General features: G+C 48.7%; 1 protein-coding gene across 7 annotated transcripts in view; it reads left to right on the top strand.

The window, feature by feature from the left end:
- The window catches only part of NTRK3 (neurotrophic receptor tyrosine kinase 3), a 372,061-nt gene that overhangs the window by 75,677 nt on the left and 272,708 nt on the right, over positions 1 to 23,676 (top strand). For all 7 annotated transcript variants that reach the window (XM_060095307.1, XM_060095306.1, XM_060095305.1 and 4 more), the window contains exon 3: positions 306 to 377. In XM_060095307.1, coding sequence (XP_059951290.1) covers positions 306 to 377 — 72 coding nt within the window. The remainder of the gene's footprint in view (positions 1 to 305; positions 378 to 23,676) is intronic.

Raw genomic sequence — 23,676 nt, 5'->3', positions numbered from 1 at the left:
GTGGAAGGGAAGAGGCACAAAGGGGGCTGCAGGGCAGTAGTCGTGGACCAGATTCTTACCCACTTGCCAGGATGGGCACATCCCTCACCCTGATCCAGGTCCCCGTGGGGTGTGAGCCCAGATGCCTCCCACTGGACCCCCTCAGTTGGATCACCCAGTGATGACTGATGATGAAGAGATGCGTTCAGTTCACCAGGCGGCTGCCGTCCAGTCTTGGCCTCACTGGCTGTCGGCCTTGGCCCAGAGCAGAGATGTTTCTCTGCTCCATAAGCTCTGCTCAACATCTTTTTTTTCTCTCTCTCCAGGACCATCAAGAACTCAGGACTTCGGAGCATCCAGCCCAGAGCCTTTGCCAAAAATCCCCACTTGCGCTATATGTAAGTAGAGCTGGGACCCGGGCCGCAGAGAGTGGGTGGGTGGGGTCATAGGGTGGGGAGAGAGTCCTGGGCTGTGAAGCCCAAGGCCCGAGATCTGGACCCGGCTTTGCCACTGTGTCCTGGGGCAAGTCCCTTCACTTCTCTGCACCTGAGATTTTGCCTCTTAAAACAAGGGGTTTGGATTTGATGATCTCTAAGTTTCCTGTTGGATGGAAGAGCCTAGGACCAAGGCTTAGCAGGAGTGTCTTTTCACTCCCAAGTGTGTTCACTTCCTGTGATGAAATTTGCAATTGTATTGGAATGTAAATGAGAGGAAATTCCCCATATAAGTGTAGTGTGTGATGTGAGTACTATACTTCTGAGACCATGTGTAGGTCCGTAAGTGTGTGTGTGTGTGTGTGTGTGTGTGTGTGTGTGTGTGTGTGTGTGTGCTGGGGTGGTGGCGTGGGGTTTGGGGAAAAGCAGGGCCAGGCCACGTGTCATGTCGAAATAGATTCTGGGTTCAGTGGAGAAGAGGTCTGAAAAGCAGAGACACCCGTATATAAGGTCACACAGCTTTGGGACAAGCTGGAGGTGACATGGCCCTGGTGGGATCCCCTCTGTCTGTGCCCCCCTCATCTCCTCTCCCACCACTGCCATGTCTGATGGTGGAGGGGCCTCCTGGCATTCGGCTCTGTCTAGACCTGTAGGGGTGGAATCACACGAGCTTGGTGCTTCCTCTCCAAACCTAATTCTGGGCTGAAGACTCTAGGATTAGATGGGAGGACCACCATTTCCTGGGGAGAGGAGGGCTTGGAAAGAAGCCTAGGGCCAGCGATTAGGGGAAGTGCCAACACGCTGCACCTGTTGGGGGTCCTTACTGTTCGGTCAAGCCTTCTTTTCGGATGGTGACCATTTTGGACATCTGCTGGGCATGTTCTCCAAGAGCAGAGATTCCATAGGAACCAGGGGGATGGACTCTACTGTATTTGGGGAGAAAATGGAGGAATGGTGTGCAGATGAATCTTTCCTTTGGCCACTTGAGAGTTGTATTGGCCCAGGCACTTTGCACTTGAAGGGCATCCCGGCTGCATAGGAGTCTCACAGGAAGAGACACAGCATCCAAGGGAAGTGGAGGGGAGGTAGAGAAAGAGAAAAGTCGTGGAGAATTGTGGTGGGTGAGTTGTTTCTCTTCTGGGGGGTCCTGGCCTCACCCCCGGGCCTCTGTATGTTTTCCCAAGCACGTAGTGAGTGCTTGGTAAGTAGTTTTTAAGTCAGTTATGGCCACCCCTGCTTTGTGCTGAACTTTCTTTCCTTTCTCTGGACATAGCACACTGTATGGCCACTGATGGCTCAAGGTCTGATGTAGTACCTGTGGGGGACTGAGGCCTCCCCTGCAGCTGTCTCATTTAGCCATTGCCCCCCTGCCCTAATTGAGCCTCTGTGGTGGCTTTCTCCTGATGTGTGTTCTTTGCAGCTGGGGGCATAGCTGGGACCAGAGGAGGGCCTTGGACCGGATGTTCCAGGTGTTTATTTTATTGGGGATTTGAGTTTCAATGTAAACTATCCCAGGGGAAGAAGCTTTTGACCTCTGAGAAGTCTCCTTTTCATACTAACTCGTACAAGGGTCACAAAGCCAAATGCCCACGGCGGACCAGGTGGGGAGAGTGGAGGCTGGAGACTATGTGTCCCCCTAAGAGGCAGCCTGTAAGCAATTCCAGCTGACTGCTGCCATGAGGAGGCGGGGCCTCGGCTTGCCAGATTTACTGCTTTTTTTTTTTCAAGAAGAGCTGGAGGTCCAGTGAAACCTTTCAAGTTTTAAATACTGGCAACTAAAAATAAAACCTCTCAACTCATGGGCCAGGCAGAACTACTCTGTGGGCAGAATATGACATATGGTGTGCCAGTTTGCGGTCTAGGGTCATACTTTGGACAAGCTGCCAGCATAGGAGAGGCTCTGTCCCTTTTGACGACAGTGGCTTGGTGCTCAGAGCCTGCTAGGGCACTGTGTCACCAGAAGCTCGTAGGGCAACTGAGAGGGCTTCCGGACCCAACATATTTCCATGGGCCACAGAGGTGGGGGGAGATGCATCTTGGGTTAAAGGTGTCTCTGAAGTTGGGTTGTACTAGAAACTGTCTTTGAATTACCCTTGAGATCCCAGAAAAGGGCTGCGACCCACCATCTCTTCTGAGATGATCTTGGTCTGCTGGCTGGTGGCAGTGATGGGCTGGTGGGGCTTTGCAAGATTCCCAAGACTTTGGGGGCAGGAAGGGTCTGGGTGGAATAGGTTCTGATGACACCAGTGAGCCTGCCCATGACCTTGGGCACTGTTTTCTCCTGGATACATTGGCCGGCTCTTGACAAATTACTTGCTATTGGCCACAAAGGGATCAAGAGTGAGAAAGATGGGTCACCATCAGTCCAGCCCCAGTTTGGGCCTGTCTGCATATTGGGGGCTAGTTGGATGCTCAGATCGAGGTGAGAGGGTCAGCACCTGGTCCAGGGGGCTCTGATAGGCACGGTGGGGCTGCTGGAGGATCACAGAGAAGTGAGTTAAGAGGTTGAGGCGTATGCACTGGCTTCATCGATGGGTTGGTTTGTTAACTTTTCCCCTTTACGAAGACACACCCCAAATCCTGACTGAGTGAATTTCCCGGCAGCTTCGGGACATTTTTTCCTGGCAGATGGACCAGGTTTCTCTGCTCTCTCACAACATCTTCTATTTCTGTCCTCTACATGCATTTACAAGTGCTCAGGCCCCAGCTGAGCAATCACAAGATGATCACTTACTCCAGCACTAATTGCCCAGCCCTGGCTTGGCAGCTTTTGTTTTCCCCTTTCTTCTTCTTTTTTCTTAGGGGTGGCTGAGAAGTCTTTCTTCTCCCCTCTGTACCCAATAAGAAGCCAGAGGTGAGATCATTGCCTTCTGTACCAATGTCAAGTTATCCAAATTATTCTGATTGGTTCAACTGTCTCCCACCTCTAAGCTGCTGTTGCATTAGTCAGTGTAATTCTTTCCTGTGCCAGAAAAGGAGCCAACAATGTGAAGGCCAGGGGGTCTGCCACAAAGAAGGCTGGAGATTAGGACTCTTCAAGGCTTACGAGTGACTGACCATCTCTTTTTGACTGCTTCTGTTTTCTCTGTTTTCTGGAGTGTGAAAAATGAAATACTGATTCCTACACATGAAGGGAAATACTTTTTTTTTTTTTTTTTTTTTTTTGCGGTACGCGGGCCTCTCACTGCTGTGGCCTCTCCCGTTGTGGAGCACAGGCTCCAGACGCGCAGGCTCAGCGGCCGTGGCTCACGGGCCCAGCCGCTCCGTGGCACGTGGGATCTTCCCAGACCGGGGCACGAACCCGTGTCCCCTGCATTGGCAGGCGGACTCTCAACCACTGCGCCACCAGGGAAGCCCAAGGGAAATACTTTTTGAGAGACTGGAATATTCTTGACCCTATATCCTTTCCCTGATCTTAAGGATTTCGGATTAAGGATTATTTTTTTAAATAATTAATTAATTAATTAAATTTTGGCCGTGTTGGGTCTTTGTTGCTGCACGCGGGCTTTCTCTAGTTGCAGCAAGTGGGGGCTACTCTTCATTGTGGTGCATGGGCTTCTCATTGTGGTGGCTGAGCACGGGCTCTAGGCGTGCAGGCTTCAGTAGTTGTATTCATGGGCTCAGTAGTTGTGGCTCGCGGGCTCTAGAGTGCTGGCTCAGTAGTTGTGGCACATGGGCTTAGTTGCTCTGCGGCATGTGGGATCTTCCTGGACCAGGGCTCGAACCCGTGTCCCCTGCATTGGCAGGAGGATTCTTAACCACTGCACCACCAGGGAAGTCCCAAGGATTCTTAAGGGTAGGGATTTTCCAAGTGGGTAATTGGAATGGCTGGTTGCTGATGGATGTAAAAATGGTGCCTGTTCTGGTGATGGGATGTGATAAAGATTAAATGATACGAGGCACATATAGCACTTGGCCCAGTGCCTGTAAATAATCAGAGTTTAGAAATGGAAGCTGCTCACAGTGACGTAATTATTGTTATTACTGGTGATGGTGATCGTGGAATCAAAGAAGAGAGATTAGGTGGCCTTGACAGGGATTCTGACCATTACTTTATTCTGGAAAAGCTGGATTTCTGTCCTGCATCTCTCTGGTGACTAGAATACTCCTATCTACAATCTCTTTGATGACTCTCTTCCTTGAATACTGATGAATAAACCCTGATAGATTCTCTGTGGTCTTCATTTAGTCCCCCTTGCTCTAGACTGTATGTAGACCCCTCTTAGCCCTGGTAGTTTCAGAAAGGATCCGCCCAGTGGCAGTTGATGAGCTTACGCTTTATTTCCATCTTGAGACCACACCCACTAACACTAGTGAACTTGGATCGGTTGCTGAATCTCCTACCCCACCCCCACCCCCTGCAGTTGACTCATCTCTTCCTTCCTGGGGTTTGTTTTCTCTGGGGTGTCTCACAAAGAGACCAGATTGCCACAGTCTGGGGTCCCCATAAGTAGAGTCATGGCGATGTCTACCTATGAACTGCACTGAAGTGATGGTACTTCCTTTCATCTGTAGAGCACTGCATGGTTTCAAAGTACTTTCTCCTGTGTTATCTCCTTTAATCCTCTTACCATCCTGGGATGGGGAGTGTGGTCGGCAGCCTTCTTTTATAGCCCAGAAGACAGGTCCAGAGAGGGTCTGATTTCTAAGTAGCAGAAATACAACTGCACCAAAGTCCTCTGATTCTCTTTCCAGAAATCCTTCTACTTTAGCTCATGGGCCAGAAGGGACAATGTTTTTCACTGAAGCAATTAAAAATTTTTCTTAACATTTTTACAGAATTGCATAAAAAATGCAGGTATCTGAGGAGAAGAGGGAAAAGCTAATACTGATTGAGAACTTTACTACGTGCCAAGGACTGGACCTGGTGCTTTGGCAAATATGATCTCACCCTTCAGGGTAACTGTAAGTTAGGGTTCCCCTATCCCCATTTCATAGATGAGAACACTGAGGCTCAGAAGTCATAACTGAGTTCCCCCAAGGTCACATAGTAGTTAGTGGAACAGCCAGGATTTGGACTCTGATCCTTTTGACTCTGAAGTCCCTGGACTTTTCTACTTCCTAGGCATGTTTTGTTTCTCTGTCTAGTTTTCACAGCAAGAATTCCTTATGGGGGGGGGGCGGGTGGAGGAAGGTCTTTACAGTTTTATTAGAGAGCCGCTATTTCCCCTGGGAGATTTAGCACCATCCATCCTCAAAGAGCTCTGTTGAGAAAGCTCTGTTTCATTTCTTTTCCTATTCAGGTCAAATCCTATAACAACAGCTAGATTACGACCTGAATATCTTTGCTGTAAGAAATTTCTTAACGTTAGCCTGTGGCCCACTTACTTCCAAGAATATGTAATGTAAGATTCCAGCAAGCCAAAAGAATTTATTTAATCCCTTAGAGTTGTTGTGGTGGGTTCTTTCTTGTGTTCAGTTGCTTGATTTCTCTCCCTAAGTCACACTAAGTCATCCCTCTTTGTTGTAAGCAAACATACACGAGGTCTTCAGCTGAGAGAGCCAGCCCAGAGCTGACCTGTGTGGGCGGGGAATGGGGTGGGGAGGGGACAATGTCCAGATTTGGGCACGATTGTGTCAACTGTATCATGTTCACAAGGAGAGAAAGGCAGCGACACTGGGCAGGTAGGAAAAGAGGAAGTGCCCAGAGTCCCTGCCCTTTCAGGACATGGCTGAGTCAGCAACACATTTCTCCTGAGACCACTGGGGTGAACATGTGGTGAGATTGATTTATTACGCATTGTAAATTACTTGGTGTTCTCTCTCCTTGAAATAACCACCCCATCCTGGGTTCCAAGACAATGTGTAGATATTGTATCAGTAGACTTTTGTCTCTTCTTGCCCCTTACCTCTGCACTGATTTCTCTCCAGGTCCCAAAGGGGTTGTAACTGGCACACTTGTCCCGTGACCTTTTCTTTGTACGTGCCCTTCCTCCTCTGTCTTATGTGCAGCACTTAGCCATTGAATGCTGTGTAGCTAACAGTTAGGAGTGTGGGCTTTGGAGATGGAAAGGCCAGGGTTCAAATTCTAGATTTACAAGTCCATGTCCTACAGCTTCCATGAGCTTTGAAGGGAATATAATAGTTCCCACTTCATGGGCTTGTTCTGAGCTTTAAATGAGATGATGCTCGAAAAGTGCTTAAGGCAGTGCTTTATGAAAGACTCAGTATTTTTGCTGTTATTAATGACTTCGCCCCTGCTCATTGGTCTCTGATTTCACAGAATCATAGATAGTTAAAGGTGGAAGGGGCTTTAGCGCTAAACCTGTAAATTTATATTCCTAGCCCTGTTCTCATCCTGGCCCTTTGGACTCATAAATCAAACTGCCTCCCTGGCATCTCTACTTGGGTGGCTAAGACACAAGGCAGACTTGACTTGGCCAAAACAGAATTTGTGGTTTCATTCCACATCCTCACTCCAAACCCTCAGTGTTTCGTGTTTCTCTAAGTGGTACCATCCACCAAATTGCTGAGGCCAAAACCTTAGGAGTCATTTTTGACTCTTCTCTTCCCTTTCCCTGCCCTCCTCCACTCTTCCACCATTCAATTCATCAAGACCATCCACTTCCCTCTCCCTCCACACAGACTGTCTTGATCCAAGCCACCTGGCTCTATGATAATGGCCTCCTAACTGGTTTTATTGCCTCTGCTTTGTCACCTACATTTCATTCCCAACACAGTTGCCAGAGTGATATTTTAAACACATAAATCGGATCGTGTCACTCTGCTGCTTAAAGCCCTCCAATTACTTCTCGCTTTACTTATAATAAAAGCTAAACCTCTTACTGTGGCCATGGGATTTGAGTTGATTTGGTTTCCATCTCCCTCTTGACTTTCCTTGCTCTCTTCTCGCTGGCCCTCTGCCGCAGCCTATGAACCTTTCTTTCAATCCCTGGAACACACCAAGCTCATGTTCCCCTTGGAGGTTTGGTGCTTGCTGATCCATCCAACCCAGATGAATACCCTGCCCCAGATCTCTGCAGGGCTGGGTCCTTCTCATCATTCCCTCCAATGTCTCTCTCAGCAAGGCCTCTCTGGCCTCCCAATCTGAGTGGCCTTTCTTTTTTTTTTTTTTGAGGTACGCGGGCCTCTCACTGCTGTGGCCTCTCCCGTTGCGGAGCACAGGCTCCGGACGCGCAGGCTCAGTGGCCATGGCTCACGGACCCAGCCGCTCTGCGGCATGTGGGATCCTCCCGGACCGGGGCAAGAACCCGTGTCCCCTGCATCGGCAGGCGGACTCTCAACCACTGCGCCACCAGGGAAGCCCTGAGTGGCCTTTCTTCACTTCACTCTTTGCTACATCATTTCCTTGGCCCTTATTACTTTTGATTATCTGAAGGTATGTCATTCAGTTACTTGTTTATACTCTGTCTCCCCCATTAGAATGAACTTCCTTGGAGCAGGGACTTGGGGCCATTGCTGTGGCTCCAGCACCTAGAATAATGCCTGTCACATGATCAGTGGTCCTTGGCTATTTGTTGCGTGTGTGAGTGACTCTGCTCTGCCATGATCATTCTATGGAGTTTCTTCCCATAAGAATCCTCATACACACATGCATACATCATTTCTCACACATTTTCAGGGATTTACAGACTCCCCTTGGACCCTGGGTTAAGAACCCTTTCCAAGGATGTCCTAGAGAGAGGTGTGTGGTTTCTGGGATGTGACGTATTATACCTAGCAGGTCTTAGCCATTTAAAAATTATTATACCAGATGTGACAAATGAGATTTATATTATGCCATATTCTCGTGGGCATAAAAGAATGCCTTCATAGTTTATAATCTCCAGTATTGTAAAGATAAGTCAGGAATATACTGGTATGGGGTTTCTTTGTGGGACAATGAGAAAACATTCTAAAATGGATTATAGTGAGGGTTGCACAACTCTGTGAATATACTAAAAACCAGTGAATCATACATTTAATCAGGTGACTTGTATCATATGTGAATTATATATCAATAAAACTGATGAGTGTGTACATGTGTGTATGTGTGTGTGTATCTCACATCCTTCCTTAGCAGAGCTTTCAGGGCCTGTGTGTGGTCCATCGTGTCTTTTTGCCCTCTGCCATGGGACAGAGGATGTTAATGTTCCAGACAGAGGCTGTTCTATTAGCCTGAGTCTCGCTGGGGAGATTATGGGAGTAAAGCCACAGCTGACCTTCTGTGGACACGGAGTATGAGAAAGAAAGAAACCTTTGCCGTGGTAAAAAAAAGAGAAAAGGATAAACCAGGAACGACGGTGGCTGTAATCAGTGCATGGGGTGGGTAGGCTACCAAGGAGTGCATGCTGTACTCACTCTTGGTGCCTTCGCTGCCATCCTAGTCCCTTCAATCCTACTCAAGAGAGTGTCTCAGAACACAAGGGAGAGGGATGCTACTGCAGGATGGCTTTGAACCTTCTCTAATTTACATGTATAGAAAGGATAATCGTAAGCAAGTGGCAGTTCTTTATTAGAGCTTCTGGGTTATTTGTGACAAAGCTGTGATCGCTCACAACTTTGAAGCACTGTACCTTCTCCAGTCTTCCAATACAAGGCATTGGAGGGGCCACTGTTTTAACCTGTAAGTGTGACAGTGGATCAGCGGTGGAGCAGCCGAGAAGGCTTCATGGAGGAGGTGGCCGTGGGGTTGGGCATTGTAGGAGGTGTGGGTTTGGATGGGTGGATGGCCTGCTTATGGCACAGGGGCTGCTGCTCACCGTGGGATGAGTACAGCCCTTTTCCTGTTTTGGAATTTCTCCCAGAGCTGTATAGACACATGTTCATGGTTCCAGGCCATCTAGTCTGGCCAGCAGGTAAATGCTGAAAGAATTCCAAGGGAACAGGACTTGGAAATTGAGCCATGTGTCAAGGTGGTGGGATTTTTGCAGTCTAATGATGTGGGAAGCTTGAGTCAGGAAGGAAGAAGATGCTGAACTTCGGGTCCACACGAGTGTGGGGAGGGACTTGGGCCCTATTGGCTGTCAGTTGTGAGAGGTACTATTTGGCTATGACGGTGCTGGATGATCACACCTTACACATGGCTTTGCTCTTTCTCTGGGTTGCCTGTGACCCTGGATAAGCTGTGTAGCCCATTTAATCTGTTTCCACATCTGTAAAATGAGGTACTGTTACCAAGTGGCCCAGACTTGGCCTCATCGAATTTTGGGAAATTCTTCCTGGAAGAAAAGTGGCATCTGGGGCCATCAAAGACGAGGCCAGAGGAAAGCTGTTTTCAGCTTATTTTGGCCCTCGCCTCCGCACTACTTCCCTGGTAGGCATGCCAATGCAGTGAGTTCCAAGGACATCTAGAAAACACGGATTATATGCCAGGCATTAGCCTATATGCACATTATATGTCATTTTATGTTCCTAACAGCAAGTGGCCACCATCATTGTCTCCATTTTACAGATGGGGAATTAAAGGCACAGAGAGGTTAAGTGACTTGCCTACATTTACACAGCTACTCAGTGGCAGAGACAGAAGCCAGCCCTAGGTGGGCTGCCTCTAGAGCTCCAGAACCTGTTGTCTTCATAACTCCACTCTACCATCTGTTGACCGTGGCCAACCAGGGCTGGTGTCAGTTCTCTGGAACCCAGCTGGAGAGGAAGGTCAGGCAATAAGCTTCAGAGCAGCACTTCTCAGAATGGGGGGAATATTTTGGCAGAAGGACTGTGGGAGACTACTAAGGAAGTCCCTGAAACCAAGTCCTTTACACGTGGTTGCCAGCAAGGTCTAGGGGAGCCGGCAATGCCCTTTAGCCTACTGGCTGGCACTCAAGAGGGCCATTATCAGGTAGTCACAGAGTATGAGTGCTCAACAAAGAGAACAGAGCAGGTGGGGATAAATCCACACTTATGATATGTGTCTGCAGGAGCACCAGAATTTCAATCTGCCCATTTCCAGGGCAGCATGGGGCTGCTTTCCATGTCACCAGCCCTGGTTGTGTTTGGCCCCAGTCCCAGATAGGACCATATCTGTAGGTGGCAGACCCCCTTACAAGATCTGGGTATGGGAGTGGGAAAGGAGGGGATGTGGACCAGATTATATGAACTCTGAGGCCTGAGCTCGGCCATCTCATGATTTCGTGCCCACTTTTGCAGCTTCAACACCTGATACCTCCCAGTGCAGTCGAGTGGTGTTGTTTCTGCCTGGATCCCTGCATTCTTCCCATATCCCAACTCCTGTGACATCTGATGACTTCAGACAGGGCCTTTGTTGTCTTTTAAATGGATCCTTTTTGGTCCTATTGAACCTAAAATGTGTTTCGTACCCTAGAATTCACCAAGTTCCAGATTTTCAACTTGGAATTTCTTAGTATCTACTCATTTATTTGCTGCCTCCAAAAAAAAAAGTCAATTTCCAGCCCACTCACACCCTCGGTCTCCTGGGTGATTGCCCCTCTGGGACCCTGGGAACGATTTGCTCCTTGGGCCCTAGTGAGGCAGGTGGCAAGCTTCCTAAATTGAGTTTCTTTTTTTTTCTGTTCCATTTGTGTCTCTCTTGCAGACTCCCTGTGGTCCTGGGATTACTCATGTCTTCCTTGATAATTTCTGTTCACTTTGTTTTGCGGACAACCTTCTGATCCACCCGGGGCAGACCCAATGTGACCCAGACTGTATGGCCACACACCTCCCTTGCCGACCATTGTCTGTGATATTTATTTTGCATTTTTTTGTAGTCAAAACCCTACATTCAATGTAAAGGTTGCGTTCTTTCTGATTTCGGGTATTTCCATTCTCTAGGAGCCTCCAGACTGAACTTTAAGAGTTATCTGTAACTTCATCAGCTTTGCCTTTAAAGACTCAGTCTAGGGGCCTCCCTGGTGGCGCAAGTGGTTGAGAGTCTGCCTGCCGATGCAGGGGATGCGGGTTCGTGCCCCGGTCTGGGAGGATCCCATATGCCGCGGAGCGGCTGGGCCCGTGGGCCATGGCCGCTGAGCCTGCGCGTCCGGAGCCTGCGCGTCCGGAGCCTGTGCTCCACAACGGGGGAGGCTGCAACAGTGGGAGGCCCGCATACCGCAAAAAAAAAAAAAAAAAAAAAAAAGACTCAGTCTAATGCTGAGTAAACACTCTGGCCTCTGGGCTACGTGTCTCCTAGCCTTGGGGATTAGACCATGTGCCCGTATTTTCCAGCCTTGATTATCCTAGATTTTCTTTTCTTTTCTTCCCCCCTCCCCTAAGGCTTCATTACTTCCCATTTGTCCACATCCCTCTCCTCCGTTTTTCTTGTTAAGGACAGATTTAGAAAATGAGATTAGTCTCGTGGCTATTTTGGAGTCATCATTAATTTTTGTCCCTCTTCATGCTTTAGCAGGCTGGCAGTCTCGTATTTCTTCCTGGTTTCTTCTTGATGGCTTTGCGAAAGTCTCTTTTATTCCTGGGTTAACCCTTTTGTCTCTCGGGGCTTGCCTTGGTTTTGAGGAGCCTCTGCCTTTTCTGGGTGGCCTTCTAGGTGATGCAGCCATCATGACTTTGCATCCATCATGATGCAACCCATCATTCTGGGTTGAAAGGGCATTGGGTCTCCCAGAGCAGGGGTAAGCCATGTGCTACCCCTGACCTAAGCCATGGCAGTCCCCTGGCTGCCAATAGGGGCTGCTCCCCACATTGACCTTGAAACCCACCTGAGGAGTCCAAGTTAGACCTGAAATACACTTTGGAGAGGTGTGTCTCTCCCCCATGCTGTGCAAACTCTAGGTCTTATTACATCATGCTTCTTTCATATTAATTGCAGGTTTGAAGAATGAATGAACGAATGAATGAGTGAGGGAGTAAATGAATGAGTGAAAACAGCATGTACTTTGGAGGTGACATTGAATCTCCAGCTTTGCCAACTCTTTTACTTTGTGTTCTCGGCCAAGGAATTACGTCTCAGTATCCTTCCCAGGACATTGGGAACGAATTCCTACCCTACGGGCCTTTCTGTGAGGATTGAAAGAGTGAACAAACATACAGCACATCCCCTAGTGGCTGCCCATGGTAGGTGCTCAGTAAACAGTCCATCCTTATCCTGGAAGCTATTACAGAAGCTCAGAAGTTCAGTCCTTGTTTAAGGCATTTGGAAGCCCAAGCTCTAAACAGGTGGATCTTAGGCTCCTCTGGAATTCTAACCCAGTATGTGGGGAAACCAGAAACTCAAGGGTAAGGGAGTTAGAAAGTTGTGTTGATATGCTGGTTGGAGCCAGTGGATGCCACCCCAGCCCCTGTCCTCTGGGGCAGTCTCAAGGCCATGCACCCTTGCCAGCTCATAGGATGTATTAGTATAATGTTATTGCCAGGGAGGGGGCTTTATTAGTGTTACATTGCCATTCTCAACAAAGGAATTGAAACAGAAAAAGAGGTGGCTGTGTCCCATCCTTTTCCCTGATAGATGTTTCCATGGGTCTGTTCATGTCTTCGCTGCAGAGTTTACACCTGCATCTCTTTAATGTGGTTAAGACTCTGGCTTGATTTGTGATTTTGAAGCCTCTGCCCAGAAAAACTCCTATCCTATTTGCATTTAGCCAGGGCTAGTTTTTTCAGCCAGAGGAGCGTAGTTCTCTCGAGCTCTGCCCATGCCTGTGGTGTAAGGCACCCTTTAGGGCCACCTGCTTCTCTCTGCAAGATGGTGGACTGGTTGGATGTGGCTGCATCTGTCTTGCCTAAGCTGGGGCTTTTGCTAACAACTGGAGTTACCCAGGGTTGGCTTTGGGGAGGTCATTTCACTTCATTTGACTTTACAGAGTGATGAGGCACCAGGAGTCCTCAGGGACCCTACAATGGGCCTGATGGGAACCTGAACCCAGAGCCCAAGCCTTCGAGGGTGTGGTGGTCTGGCCCTTCTGCTGCTCCTCATGCCCTGGTGATGGTCAACATATTGCTACAAGGAAGTAGAGCTAGCATAGAGCTGTTCTCTTTAGATAGCAAACAGAAGACCTCCTCTTCTACACCTGTGTCTTCGTCTATAAAATGGGTCCAATCCTGTAGTCTGCATGTCCCCCCCAGAGCGTTATGGTGAGGGTTGAGTGCATAGTGTTGGGAAAGGACTTTGACGAGTGTGGAACCTGAGCATCTGACAGGATATTCAAGGGGACGTTATGTCTGTAATTGATTTCCTGGGTTTGGACAGACAATACTGGGTTGTCGTCTCCTTGCCAACCTCCTGGGAGCTTCGGACCACAAGCAGATGCTGCAGTGGAATGTGGTGAGGGGACCTCATCCAAATACCAAAATCTGGGAAAACATGACCAAAACACTTTATCCTCTTGGGTTTAGCTAAAAATGGAGGCAAAAAAAGGAACTCTGACTCGGTTTGGTGATCACGTTATAGGGAATTTGTAAAGAGTGTTGCTGATGCAGATGACGTCAGCCTCATCCCAAAACAAGCAGCCCTGAGCCTGGCATTTAACCACTGATGTTTTGTGTCTTAGAGTCCTGTGAAGTCCACTCCCACAGGCTTATGTAGCATTTTCCCAAGACATGCATTCATTAATTCCCACCAGATACGCCTGTTGAGGTCCTACTGTGTCCCAGGCAAAGCTGCCAAGGTAAATTACACTTAGGTCTTTGGCTTCCGGGGGTGAGAGAGAGAGGCAAAGGGTAGAGGCAGTTACTCTTCAGTGTGATGGGGACTGAAGGCTCCCGAGGAGCATTTGGCAAAGGCAGGTGTTGCATCTTTGTGGGGGGCAATTGTAGCAGGGAAGGCCCCCTGGGGTGATGACAGACAACCTGAGGGTGGGTGGGAGTCAGCAGCTGAAAGAGCTTGGTGGGGGGCTGGGTGGTGGGGTGCTGGACGAGGACTATTGCAGGTCGAGGGAACTTCGTTCTGTACATCCAGAGGCTTGGCAGTGAAAGAGGAAGTATGATGTGCTTGAGGGACCACAGGACCCCACTGAACCTGAAATCAGGCTCACAGCATGACTCCCGCCATCATCTTGCCTTCTGGGCCTTAAGTAGGCAGTACTAAAAGGTTAGAATCTTGCTTCCAGCTCTCCTGTCTCCCAGAGTGGTCCTCTGATCTAGGACCTCTTTCGCTAAGGCAGCAGAGCTCTGGGGAGTTGTTCACGTCAGGGAGATCCAGAAGAGGAGGGGAAGCCAGGGCTGCAGGACAGACCCCCACCCCTGCCCCGCCCCGTGTGCCCCATTTGCTGCCAGGCAGTAGGTGTCTGATGCCTCCTCACCTTCTTCCAGATGGAGGGCTTCGTGCTTCTCTGCCCAGGGCCCCAGTCTCTTTTATACACCAGTGTCCTAAGAGGTCTCCCCAGAGCTGTCATTCTTAACCCCATCCCAGATTGTTTAAATATTTCAATCTGATCTTCATGAACATGCCTCTGATGTGCCTGGGCTAAGAGCCAGATTCCCTCAGTCTACCAGGTGAGCATGCAGCCTGGACAGAGACCTGGGTGGGACAGCGCAGTACAGGCCTGGGACCAGCCTCGGGACCTGTCCCAAGCGCTCTCCACCAACACCTCCCACGCTACCTCTTCTGCTCCCGGCTCCCGCTGCACTGTGCTTCCCTCCAAGCCTCCATCGTTCCATGCTGCCACCCTTCACGGCCTCTGCCTGTGCTGATCCCTCGGGGTGGAAGGCTTTCATCCCACCCCCACGCCCTTTAGTTACTGCCTCCCCCTCCTTCCAGTTTCAGCCCAAGGATTGGTTGAAAGCTTTCTGTGACCCGCGCCCCCCCCCCCCCCACCAACCGCCACCATAGATGCTGTTCCCATCACTCTTCTTAGGTCCCTGTTCTTTTTCTTCCATGGCACCTGTCTCATAAAATATACGTTCGAATTTAATAATTATCTTTCAATTATGTGATGTTTGTTGTCCCTGCTGGGCTGAAAGCTCCCTAAAGATAGGCATCCTGCCTCTCTCCTCTGCCACCCAGTACCCAGAACTTGGCAAGCACTGGCATGTGGCAGACACATCAGTGGATGAATGAACGGGTGACTCGATGGAAGAGCTGCACGGTCATTTGTTTCCTTTTTCTCATTGGGTAGATCCGAAGCCCAAAGGCCTTCAGGGCAATAGAAGGCTTCTGCCTTTGAGAGGCTGGACAACCTCCCCGATGCTCGTTGAGTTTGGTTCCATACTGTGTCCGTGCCGCTCAGAGCCAGTTGCCCCCAGAAATGCCTGCTCCACAGGGGAAATAGGGGCTGACCTCACTCACCCACCCAGCCACCCCAGTGTTTTCCTCCAAGAATGAAAGGGCACCTTAGTTCCTCGTCCTTTTCCATACCTGGAGAGCCCGGCTGTGGCCCAGGGGGCAGGTAGCTTGTCCGGCTTCTGGGGATGGTTCTGGGCCTCATGTATCTGCAGCTCTGGACTTTCTTGAGAATACCCTCTGACTTGCCCTTTCTAAGGATTAGAAGAAACAAGATATTTTATGCAAGGGCACTCGTCCAGGTGGCAGTGGGGCTGCCCTTCTGAGTGCCAGCTGTCCGTCTGCGATCAGGAGCCTCTGCCGATGCCAGCAAGGGCAGTGTTTGCAAAGCGCAGCCATGTGCTCCTTATTTATTGTGAGGAAAAGAAAACAACTTAAGGCCTTGTAATTACACAGCCAGACATGTTCTTAAATAAAGCTTAAGCACTCAGAACTCCAATTAGAATATTAATAATTGCATTCCCCGCAGCCTTCTCTCTTTCTACTCTTTCCCTCTCCTCCCATCCTTCCTTACTCCTTTTCCCCTCTGTCTCTGTCATTGGTGCAGGTCTCTGCTGGGACCTCAGCAATCTCTGGAAAGCCTCGCTCCCCCGGCTATGACTGGGCATACTTGCGAGCCCAGTCTTTTTAAAGATCATCAACAGCATTTCTTTCCTTTCTCTCTCCGTCTCTCTGTCTCTCTCTCTCCCCCTCCCTCCCTCCCTCCCTCCCTCCCTCCCTTCCTTCCTTTCTTTCTTTCTTTCTGCATTGGGTCTTCATTGCTGCGCGTGGGCTTTTTTCTCTAGTTATGGCGAGCAGGGGCTACTCTTCACTGCAGTGCGCGGGCTTCTCATTGCAGTGGCTTCTCTTGTTGCAGAGCTCGGGCTCTAGGCATGTGGGCTTCAGTAGTTGTGGCATGCAGGCTCAGTAGTTGTGGCTCGTGGGCTCTAGAGCGCAGGCTCAGTAGTTGTGGTGCACGGGCTTAGTTGTTCTGTGGCATGTGGTCCAGCTTCCCGGACCAGGGCTCAAACCTGTGTCCCTGCATTAGCAGGCGGATTCTTAACCACTGCGCCACCAGGGAAGCCCAACAGCATTTCTTAAGTGATTTCAAAGGCATGGGGCTGTGCTAAGATTTTCTTGACTACCCCCTCCATCCCCATTTCTGTTAAGCCTTGAGAAGAGGGTAATGTTGTGTTGAGGACACGAGGATTGGAGTCATTCATAACTGGGGTCCATTCCCAGCTTGACTGCTGACCAGCTGCAAGACTTTGGTCAAGTTCATCTAATCTCTTTGAGCTGATTCTTTCTCTGGCGATAAAATCATCTCCATCATAGGCTGGTCTTGGGACTTGGATGAGGTAATGCATTTGAAGTCCTGACATGTAGCAAATTCTTTCCAGATATTAGGTCTTTTCTTTGCTATAGCTCTAGATCATACCAGAATTTTATGGAGTTTATGTCTGTTGTCCTGGACCCACACTTTCATTGATGTACCTAGAACATGCTAGGCACCTAATAGGTCTCCCCAAGTATCTGTGAAATGCGTTGAATCTGTCTTTGTAGGGCCCTGAAGGTGGACATAGAGAAGGGCTGTCACTGTTGTGCACGGTTTACTGTTATGAGAGGCCCAACGACATGTTTCCTCTTATGGCTACTGCCCAATTCCTTGAATAATATGCTCTCATGACCAACATGGCTACAGTGCTTTATAAACTACTTCTCAAAAATACCATCTTATTTAACATGCAGTGTTAAGGTGAAGTAGCAATTACTGTCATCCTCATTTTATTGCTGAGGAAACAGAGAGTGGATTACCCAAGGCCACATAGCTAGAAGCAGTGAAGTGTGGATCAGGACCTGGGTCTGACTCCAAGCTCTCTGTCTTTTCTGCTACACTGGGCTGTTTCCTAAGTCAACACTGACCCCCGGGTGGGGACTCCCCTGGTTTCTGGACCTTGGGGTCTTGATGCTGCTCTGAGACTTACCATAGATTCATCACCACCTGCTCGCTCTTTTAGTTTCCTTTCCTGTGACATGGGAAATACATACCAACACTGGTTTTACTGGCAATGCGATAGTAGTTGGATCATTGCCAGAAACTAACTCCAAAGTAGTTTGAAAACATATAGGTTAAACATACAGGTTAACATATAGGTTAAAAATCTATTTTAGATGATTGTATGGATGATGCTATGAAGGGCCTTGTTAAATGCAGGTAACAGGTGCTCTGGAAATGTCTCCCTGTGGCCAGTGCTGTGACTTGGGGGAGGGAGGAGGAATGGAGTTACTAAGACAGGATTTGGTCCAGGTACAGTTGAAATGTTCAATCTAGTTGGGAAGATAAAATTAGCTTTCTTAGGCCAGAGATGCCAAAATGCTAACATCTGCTGTTTAGTGCTGACCATACCAGGCAGAGAGATTCTTGTATCCCAGGGATGCTGGGGAAGGATTCAAGAAGGACCTGGGTCTTAAATTTGTCTTTGAAGGAAAACATGCAACATTATATAGGGAGAGGGAGAAAACTCATAGGTTGTGTATGTGTGCATTTGCAAGCAAACAGGGAACAAAGCCAAGAGAAAAAGAGAAGAAATATTTATCGTGCTAAACTCTCTACTAGGCACTCTTCCAACAGTAATCCTGCTCAAATAAGTAATATTCTTCCTGTTTTACAAATGAGAACTCTAGGGCTCAGAGAGGTTATGTATCTTGTCCAAGGTCACATAGCTAAAGATATGGACTCATATCTATAAATTGCTTCTGAACTCATGTTCTTTTTGTTGTATCATGGTGCAAAGGCCAGGTCATCTATCTGAGGGTGGTCAGGAGCCCAACTCTCCCAAAAAGAACATAGGAAGATTGTTTCTTCTTGTCAGAGAAACTGGTATCTCACTACCACTCTTTTTGTTTACCATGTTCTCAACCTCCATGTGTCACTCCCTGGGGATTCAGCACCATGGCCAGAGCCCAGGGAGCCCTCTTGGGCACATGGGCTGTGAACAGCTCTCCAGAGAGAAGCTCCCGGTCCCTGGCTTCCCCCTTATCTTCTCTCTAGCATCATCACAGCCACTGACCTGTGACCTTAAGAGCCACGTGGCACTCAGGAAGAGCTTAGTACATGTGGTGGACAGGTGGCCTGCTCTCAGCCATCCTGCCCAGTGGGATCCAGATGTAAACGGGAGGGGATGTGAGAAAGGCCTGCTCCTCCAGCCTCTTCTCCTCCCAGGCCCCATACAGAGGGAACAGGGACTGTGCTTTATGACAGGGGTGCCCTCAACTGGGGCATCATCTATGACCATGAAGTTGGGAAGGGAATGGGAAACTGGAGTGGGGTTCCTTCCTCCAGGACAGAGCCCCCAGGGTCTGTGTCCAGGATTGCTGTGCTCAATCCCTTTAGCCAAGACTGTTCTGTTTCTGTTGAATGGGGGCCCTGAGCAAGTGCATTTGTCATGTGCTTTCTCAGAGGAATAGTCAGAGGGGACAAACTGTGGGAGAAACAGCAGAGCAGGCTGAGTTATGGTGCTGGTGGGTTTGTCCTTCGAGGTGACGTGCCTTCTTCATTCTTGGAAGGCTTTCACCTGAATATGCAAAACAAAGTCCCAACTGGAGAGCAAGACAACTTCCAGCTGATGAGTGTGTGCATAAGCACAACTCATACAACACACACAGGTGCACACTATGGTAGTGTGTTAAAGGCATGGATGCTGGAATCAGACACAACGATTCAGGTGCTATTTTAACATTACCAGCTTTGTGACCTTGAACTAGCTACCTAACTTCTAAGCCATGGATTTTTTTTAATCTGTAAAATGAGAACGAATCATAACAATAATGTGGACCATAAAAGGTTTTGGGGAAGATTCAATGGACTAACATCTTTAATATCTAATATCTTTAGTATTAGTTCCTATCAAGCACTCAATAAATGTTACCTATTATTTCTATTTCTCAGAAAATTATTTGTTTCCCAATTTTCTTTAGTTTATTGACATGATTATTGTTAATGATTCTGGAAAAATTCCCATAGCAGGGAAAAATGATTAACAGGTTAATTAATTGTTTGCACTTGTCTTTAAAGCTCGTGGTTTAAATTAAGCTGAGGTCAGCCATAGTAGTGCTGGGATAAGAAAGAATTAGTTGAGTTTGGCACCCTGATCAATGCAAGATTTGTGAAATTCAGACCCTTAGGTGAAATGTACCTGCATGCTTTCATTTAACTAACAATGATTGTGATCAAAGTGTGAACTACGTCTTCCGTCTTCCGCTTTGTGAAAAGAGCTATCAGCAGAAAGGCAGTTCACAAATGCTAGTGTGGATGGTCACCCCTGGGAGTGCCAGCCTTTGTCAGGCCCAGGCACCATGTGCTCTTTCCCTCTGTTCCTCTTTCTCTCTCTCGTTTCTCTAAGTCTCAATTTAAAGTGCCTCGTCTCTATAGGCGAAGGCCCTCCCTTCCCAGTTGAGATTCCATCCTCACACAGCCTGGGGGAAGGTGAAGAAACAGCTCCTTGGAGGTCGTTCCACTCTACACGAAACCAAGTGGAGTGAGGGGCAGTTCTGGGTTCCATAAATTCAAATGAGATAAGAGTTCTTGTCTCATCTCTTCCTTCCATAAAAGTCCCCATGGACTCGGCCAGGTCTCTGCAGGAGGGAGGCCATGGGGAATAGGAACGAACGCTGCTTTTCTCAAACATTTTTCAGAATTGGACAATAGAGACCAAAAGACTGTGCATGGTATAAATTACAGAAAACAGTGGTGTAATGACATTGTTTGGTGAATAAATTAAAGCCCTGAGTCAGGAGGCCAATAACAGAGAGTGAGCAGGCAGAGAAGTCTAATTAAAAAGAGAAAAGAGATGTTTTCAGCTGATACTGGAAATGAGACCAAGATGGCGGTGGGGCGGCTGGATGGGGGCAGCGGGCCTCTTCCTATGGCTGTAGCTCAGCAGAGAGGATGCAGCTGTTATAGGTAATTGCACAAGGTGAGAGGTGAGGCCAGTGCTTCTGAAACTGAGGAGGAGGGAGAGTGGAGACCCGGAGAATTTTAGTAGAAGGAAAGCCACATGAGCTTTGGAAATAGAGAGAGCTGTAGGTTCCTGAACTTCGCACTGATTTAGAATAAGTGGGGATGGGAGAGGTCTGTGTGAAGACAGATGAGAACCTGGGGAATGAGGAGGGGGATCAGGAGTGAGGCTGGGTGGCTTCAGGGTCATGGGCTTCTGGGGGTCGTTCTGGGTCTCATGTATCTGCAGCTCTGGACTTTCTTGAGAATACCCTCTGACTTTCCCTTTCTAAGGATTAGAAGAAACAAGATATTTTATACAAGGGCACCCGACCTGGGCCAGCTGACGTGCATGGACATGGGGGCCGTGGCCAGGCTGACTGCATCTCACCACCCTGTGGGACGAGAAAAGGTTTTAGGCAATGGAAAAAATTCGAATTCTGAGCCACAAGCAAACCTTTTCGGACAGGTCCCCTTCCCCAAATTCTTCCAGAAATGTGGTCAATGAAGAGGTTTCCATGGAGGAACGTGTCTTGTTCACCCCATGCACCAGTGCCTAGCATTGCCTGGCATAGACTAGGTACTAAATCAGTGTGTGTTGAATGATGGAGGGGGTGGTGTTTGCCTTTTAATAGAGTAAAAGCTGGGATGAGACTAAAACTCATTTTGTTTCGAGAATTTGCTCATCTCTTTTGTTCTGTGCTGTAAACCAACACCTAGAAGAGGGCGTGGCACATAGTAGGAATTCATTAAAATTATTGTCCAAACTGGAATGCTCTGAGAGCAAAAGAGGAACTAACTAGATGGGATTCTGGGACCACAGATATGAACTGGGACTGTTTGGGCACACCTGGCTATGTGGTCGCCTGTCATCAGTACTTATTGAATGAATTAATCTTGTATCCATGCAGATATTTAAGGGAAAGTGAAGGTTTTGTGGGCTTTGCCTCCTTTTAGCCAAATGACTTCCGCATATCCTTGGGTTCATTCAACAAATATTTACTGAGCACCTACCAGGTATTCTGCTTGTATCAGGGACACAAAGAGACAGAGGAAAACCATGATTTTACTCTAAGGATGCCCACTGTCTAAAAGGAAGCCAGACTGTTAACAGACATTATTTGACGCTATGACAAGTGCTAAAGTAAAGGGAAGGACAGCATGCTCTGGGAGCCTGTGCGTGGGGAAACCAGTCATCTGGAGGTAGTGGTTAGGAAAGCTTCTTAGAGGAGAGATATTTCAGGGAGTCATGGAGGATGAGGAGGACTTTGCCAGGCATTCTGGGAAGAGCCAGATGTCAAGGAAGGCTGTCCCGGGCAGAGAGCTTATTCCAGACGCTGGGAATAGAATTGTGAGTAAGACAGTGGGCCCTTGACCTCACAGACCGTATGGACTGTGTGCCATCAGATAGAATATCATCTAATCCATCAGGGCTGTGACAGGGGAATTATGGTGTGAGATGGGAGGCTGGAGGCTTGCTAGGTGCTGACCCTGGCAGTGCACTAGGTAGGGAGAGAGGCTTCCAGATCCTCAAGTAGACTGTGAAGGGGGTACTGATGCGCCCCTTTCAGCATCCTCCCTCCCATATGGTGATGTGAGGTAGCTTTCACCCTGCCCTCCTTCCTCTGCTATTGTTGCTGGGCAAACAGAGTGGCCACAGGACTGGACCAGGGCAGCCACCGTCCATGTGCAGAGGTGGGAGATCCAGAGGTCTCCCTGGGCTGCCTGGAAGTCTCAGGATCCAGAGGAAGAGGCTGGGAGGGGGAGGTGGTGGGTAGACAGGAAGCCAGAGCAGGAGGGATCTGGGGCGTTGCTTAGATAAGGCCCATCTGCCTCCCCATCCAGAGTTTCTGAATGTAATATTAAAATGTTCCTAATTATTTTCCTTGGATGGGTTTGCTATCCTGATATTAATTATTCTTAAAGGTCAACAGCGCTCTTTTGAATCCCCTTCTGTTCTATCGTGTAATCAGCTAATTAATTGGAAACCATTTAGCAGCGTCTGCCGAGCGCGTTGTTGGGTGCGAGTTTTCTTGTTTTGCTGCTCCCGCAGTGATGGTTCCCTCCACGTGCCTGTTTTCTTCCAAGAATTTGGGAACTTGAGCGTGGGCTGCACCCTTCATCCCTCCCTCACCTGATGGACCCCCACTTTGCTCACAGGAGCTTCAGAGGTGTCATGTCATCAGCTTTTGTCTTTGTGAGTCTCTGTGAGTAGCAATAGCCCATTTCCATGGAGGACCTGCATACGCTGGGCACTGCAGGGAGTGTCTGTATGTATTAATTTAATTCTCACCATCTAATGTGGTAGAGATTTTGCTCCCATTTTAGAGCTCAGCGTGGTGAAGTGAGCCATCCAAGAATTATATAGCTAGAAAGCGGCTGAGCAAAGATGGAACCTTCTAGAAGCCTTCTATCCTTGTTTGCTAGGATGCTGGTGCTTCAGAGCATCGGGGAGAGGAGACTTGGGTTGCTGCGGGAGAGTCTTAGTCGCAGGTGCTGCTGGTTCCTTACAGGTACAAGCATTTGATATGAGACGGGAGCCCTGTTAGTTCTTTATTGAGCTTCCATTTTGCTTGCTGTCTCTAAAATCTGATGTATGCAGAGGGAACTCCTCAGCAGCTTGAGGGCAGAGCAGAAGTGGGAAGCAATGCTTGTGGGTCAGAATGCATCCAGCCCCTGAACCGTGTCAGCCCCCCAGCACTACGCAGTCACATTGAAAGGCTGACCTGTGCTAGACTCATTGGCAGCTCATGTTTGTTCCAGCTCAGGTCTCCTGCCCACGCCTCTCCTGGAGATGGGCTCCAAGGTGCTCCAAGCCTGGGCATGTTATCATGTGTATGACTCTACCAGACCCCTCCCTGCCTGGGCTCTGGGCTGCCCCTGAAGGGAGAATACAAAGGTCAGCTCTGGTTGACGGTTCTCCATGCTTTTCCCTGGTGCTAGCAGATGGCTCTCCATCCTCTATGGCTTTCACACATAGTCTCAGTTAGCTCAGGGGACACAATGGGAAATTTGACTCGAATTCCTTTTTCAGAGACCAGGATGTCAAGTCCTCCCAGATACAGGGTGGGGAGGGTTTTCCGAATTCTGCTTAGGAAAGGTAGGATCCTGTCCTAGGGGTGGTGACAGGTGGGAGACATTGGGAGCACCCGAGGTGGAAACCC

Source organism: Mesoplodon densirostris, chromosome 4, assembly GCF_025265405.1.
Source record: "Mesoplodon densirostris isolate mMesDen1 chromosome 4, mMesDen1 primary haplotype, whole genome shotgun sequence".
In the NCBI taxonomy this organism is placed as follows: domain Eukaryota; kingdom Metazoa; phylum Chordata; class Mammalia; order Artiodactyla; family Ziphiidae; genus Mesoplodon; species Mesoplodon densirostris.
The sequence above is the reverse complement of the archived record's forward strand: the minus strand, read 5'-3'. Positions and strand labels throughout refer to the sequence as shown.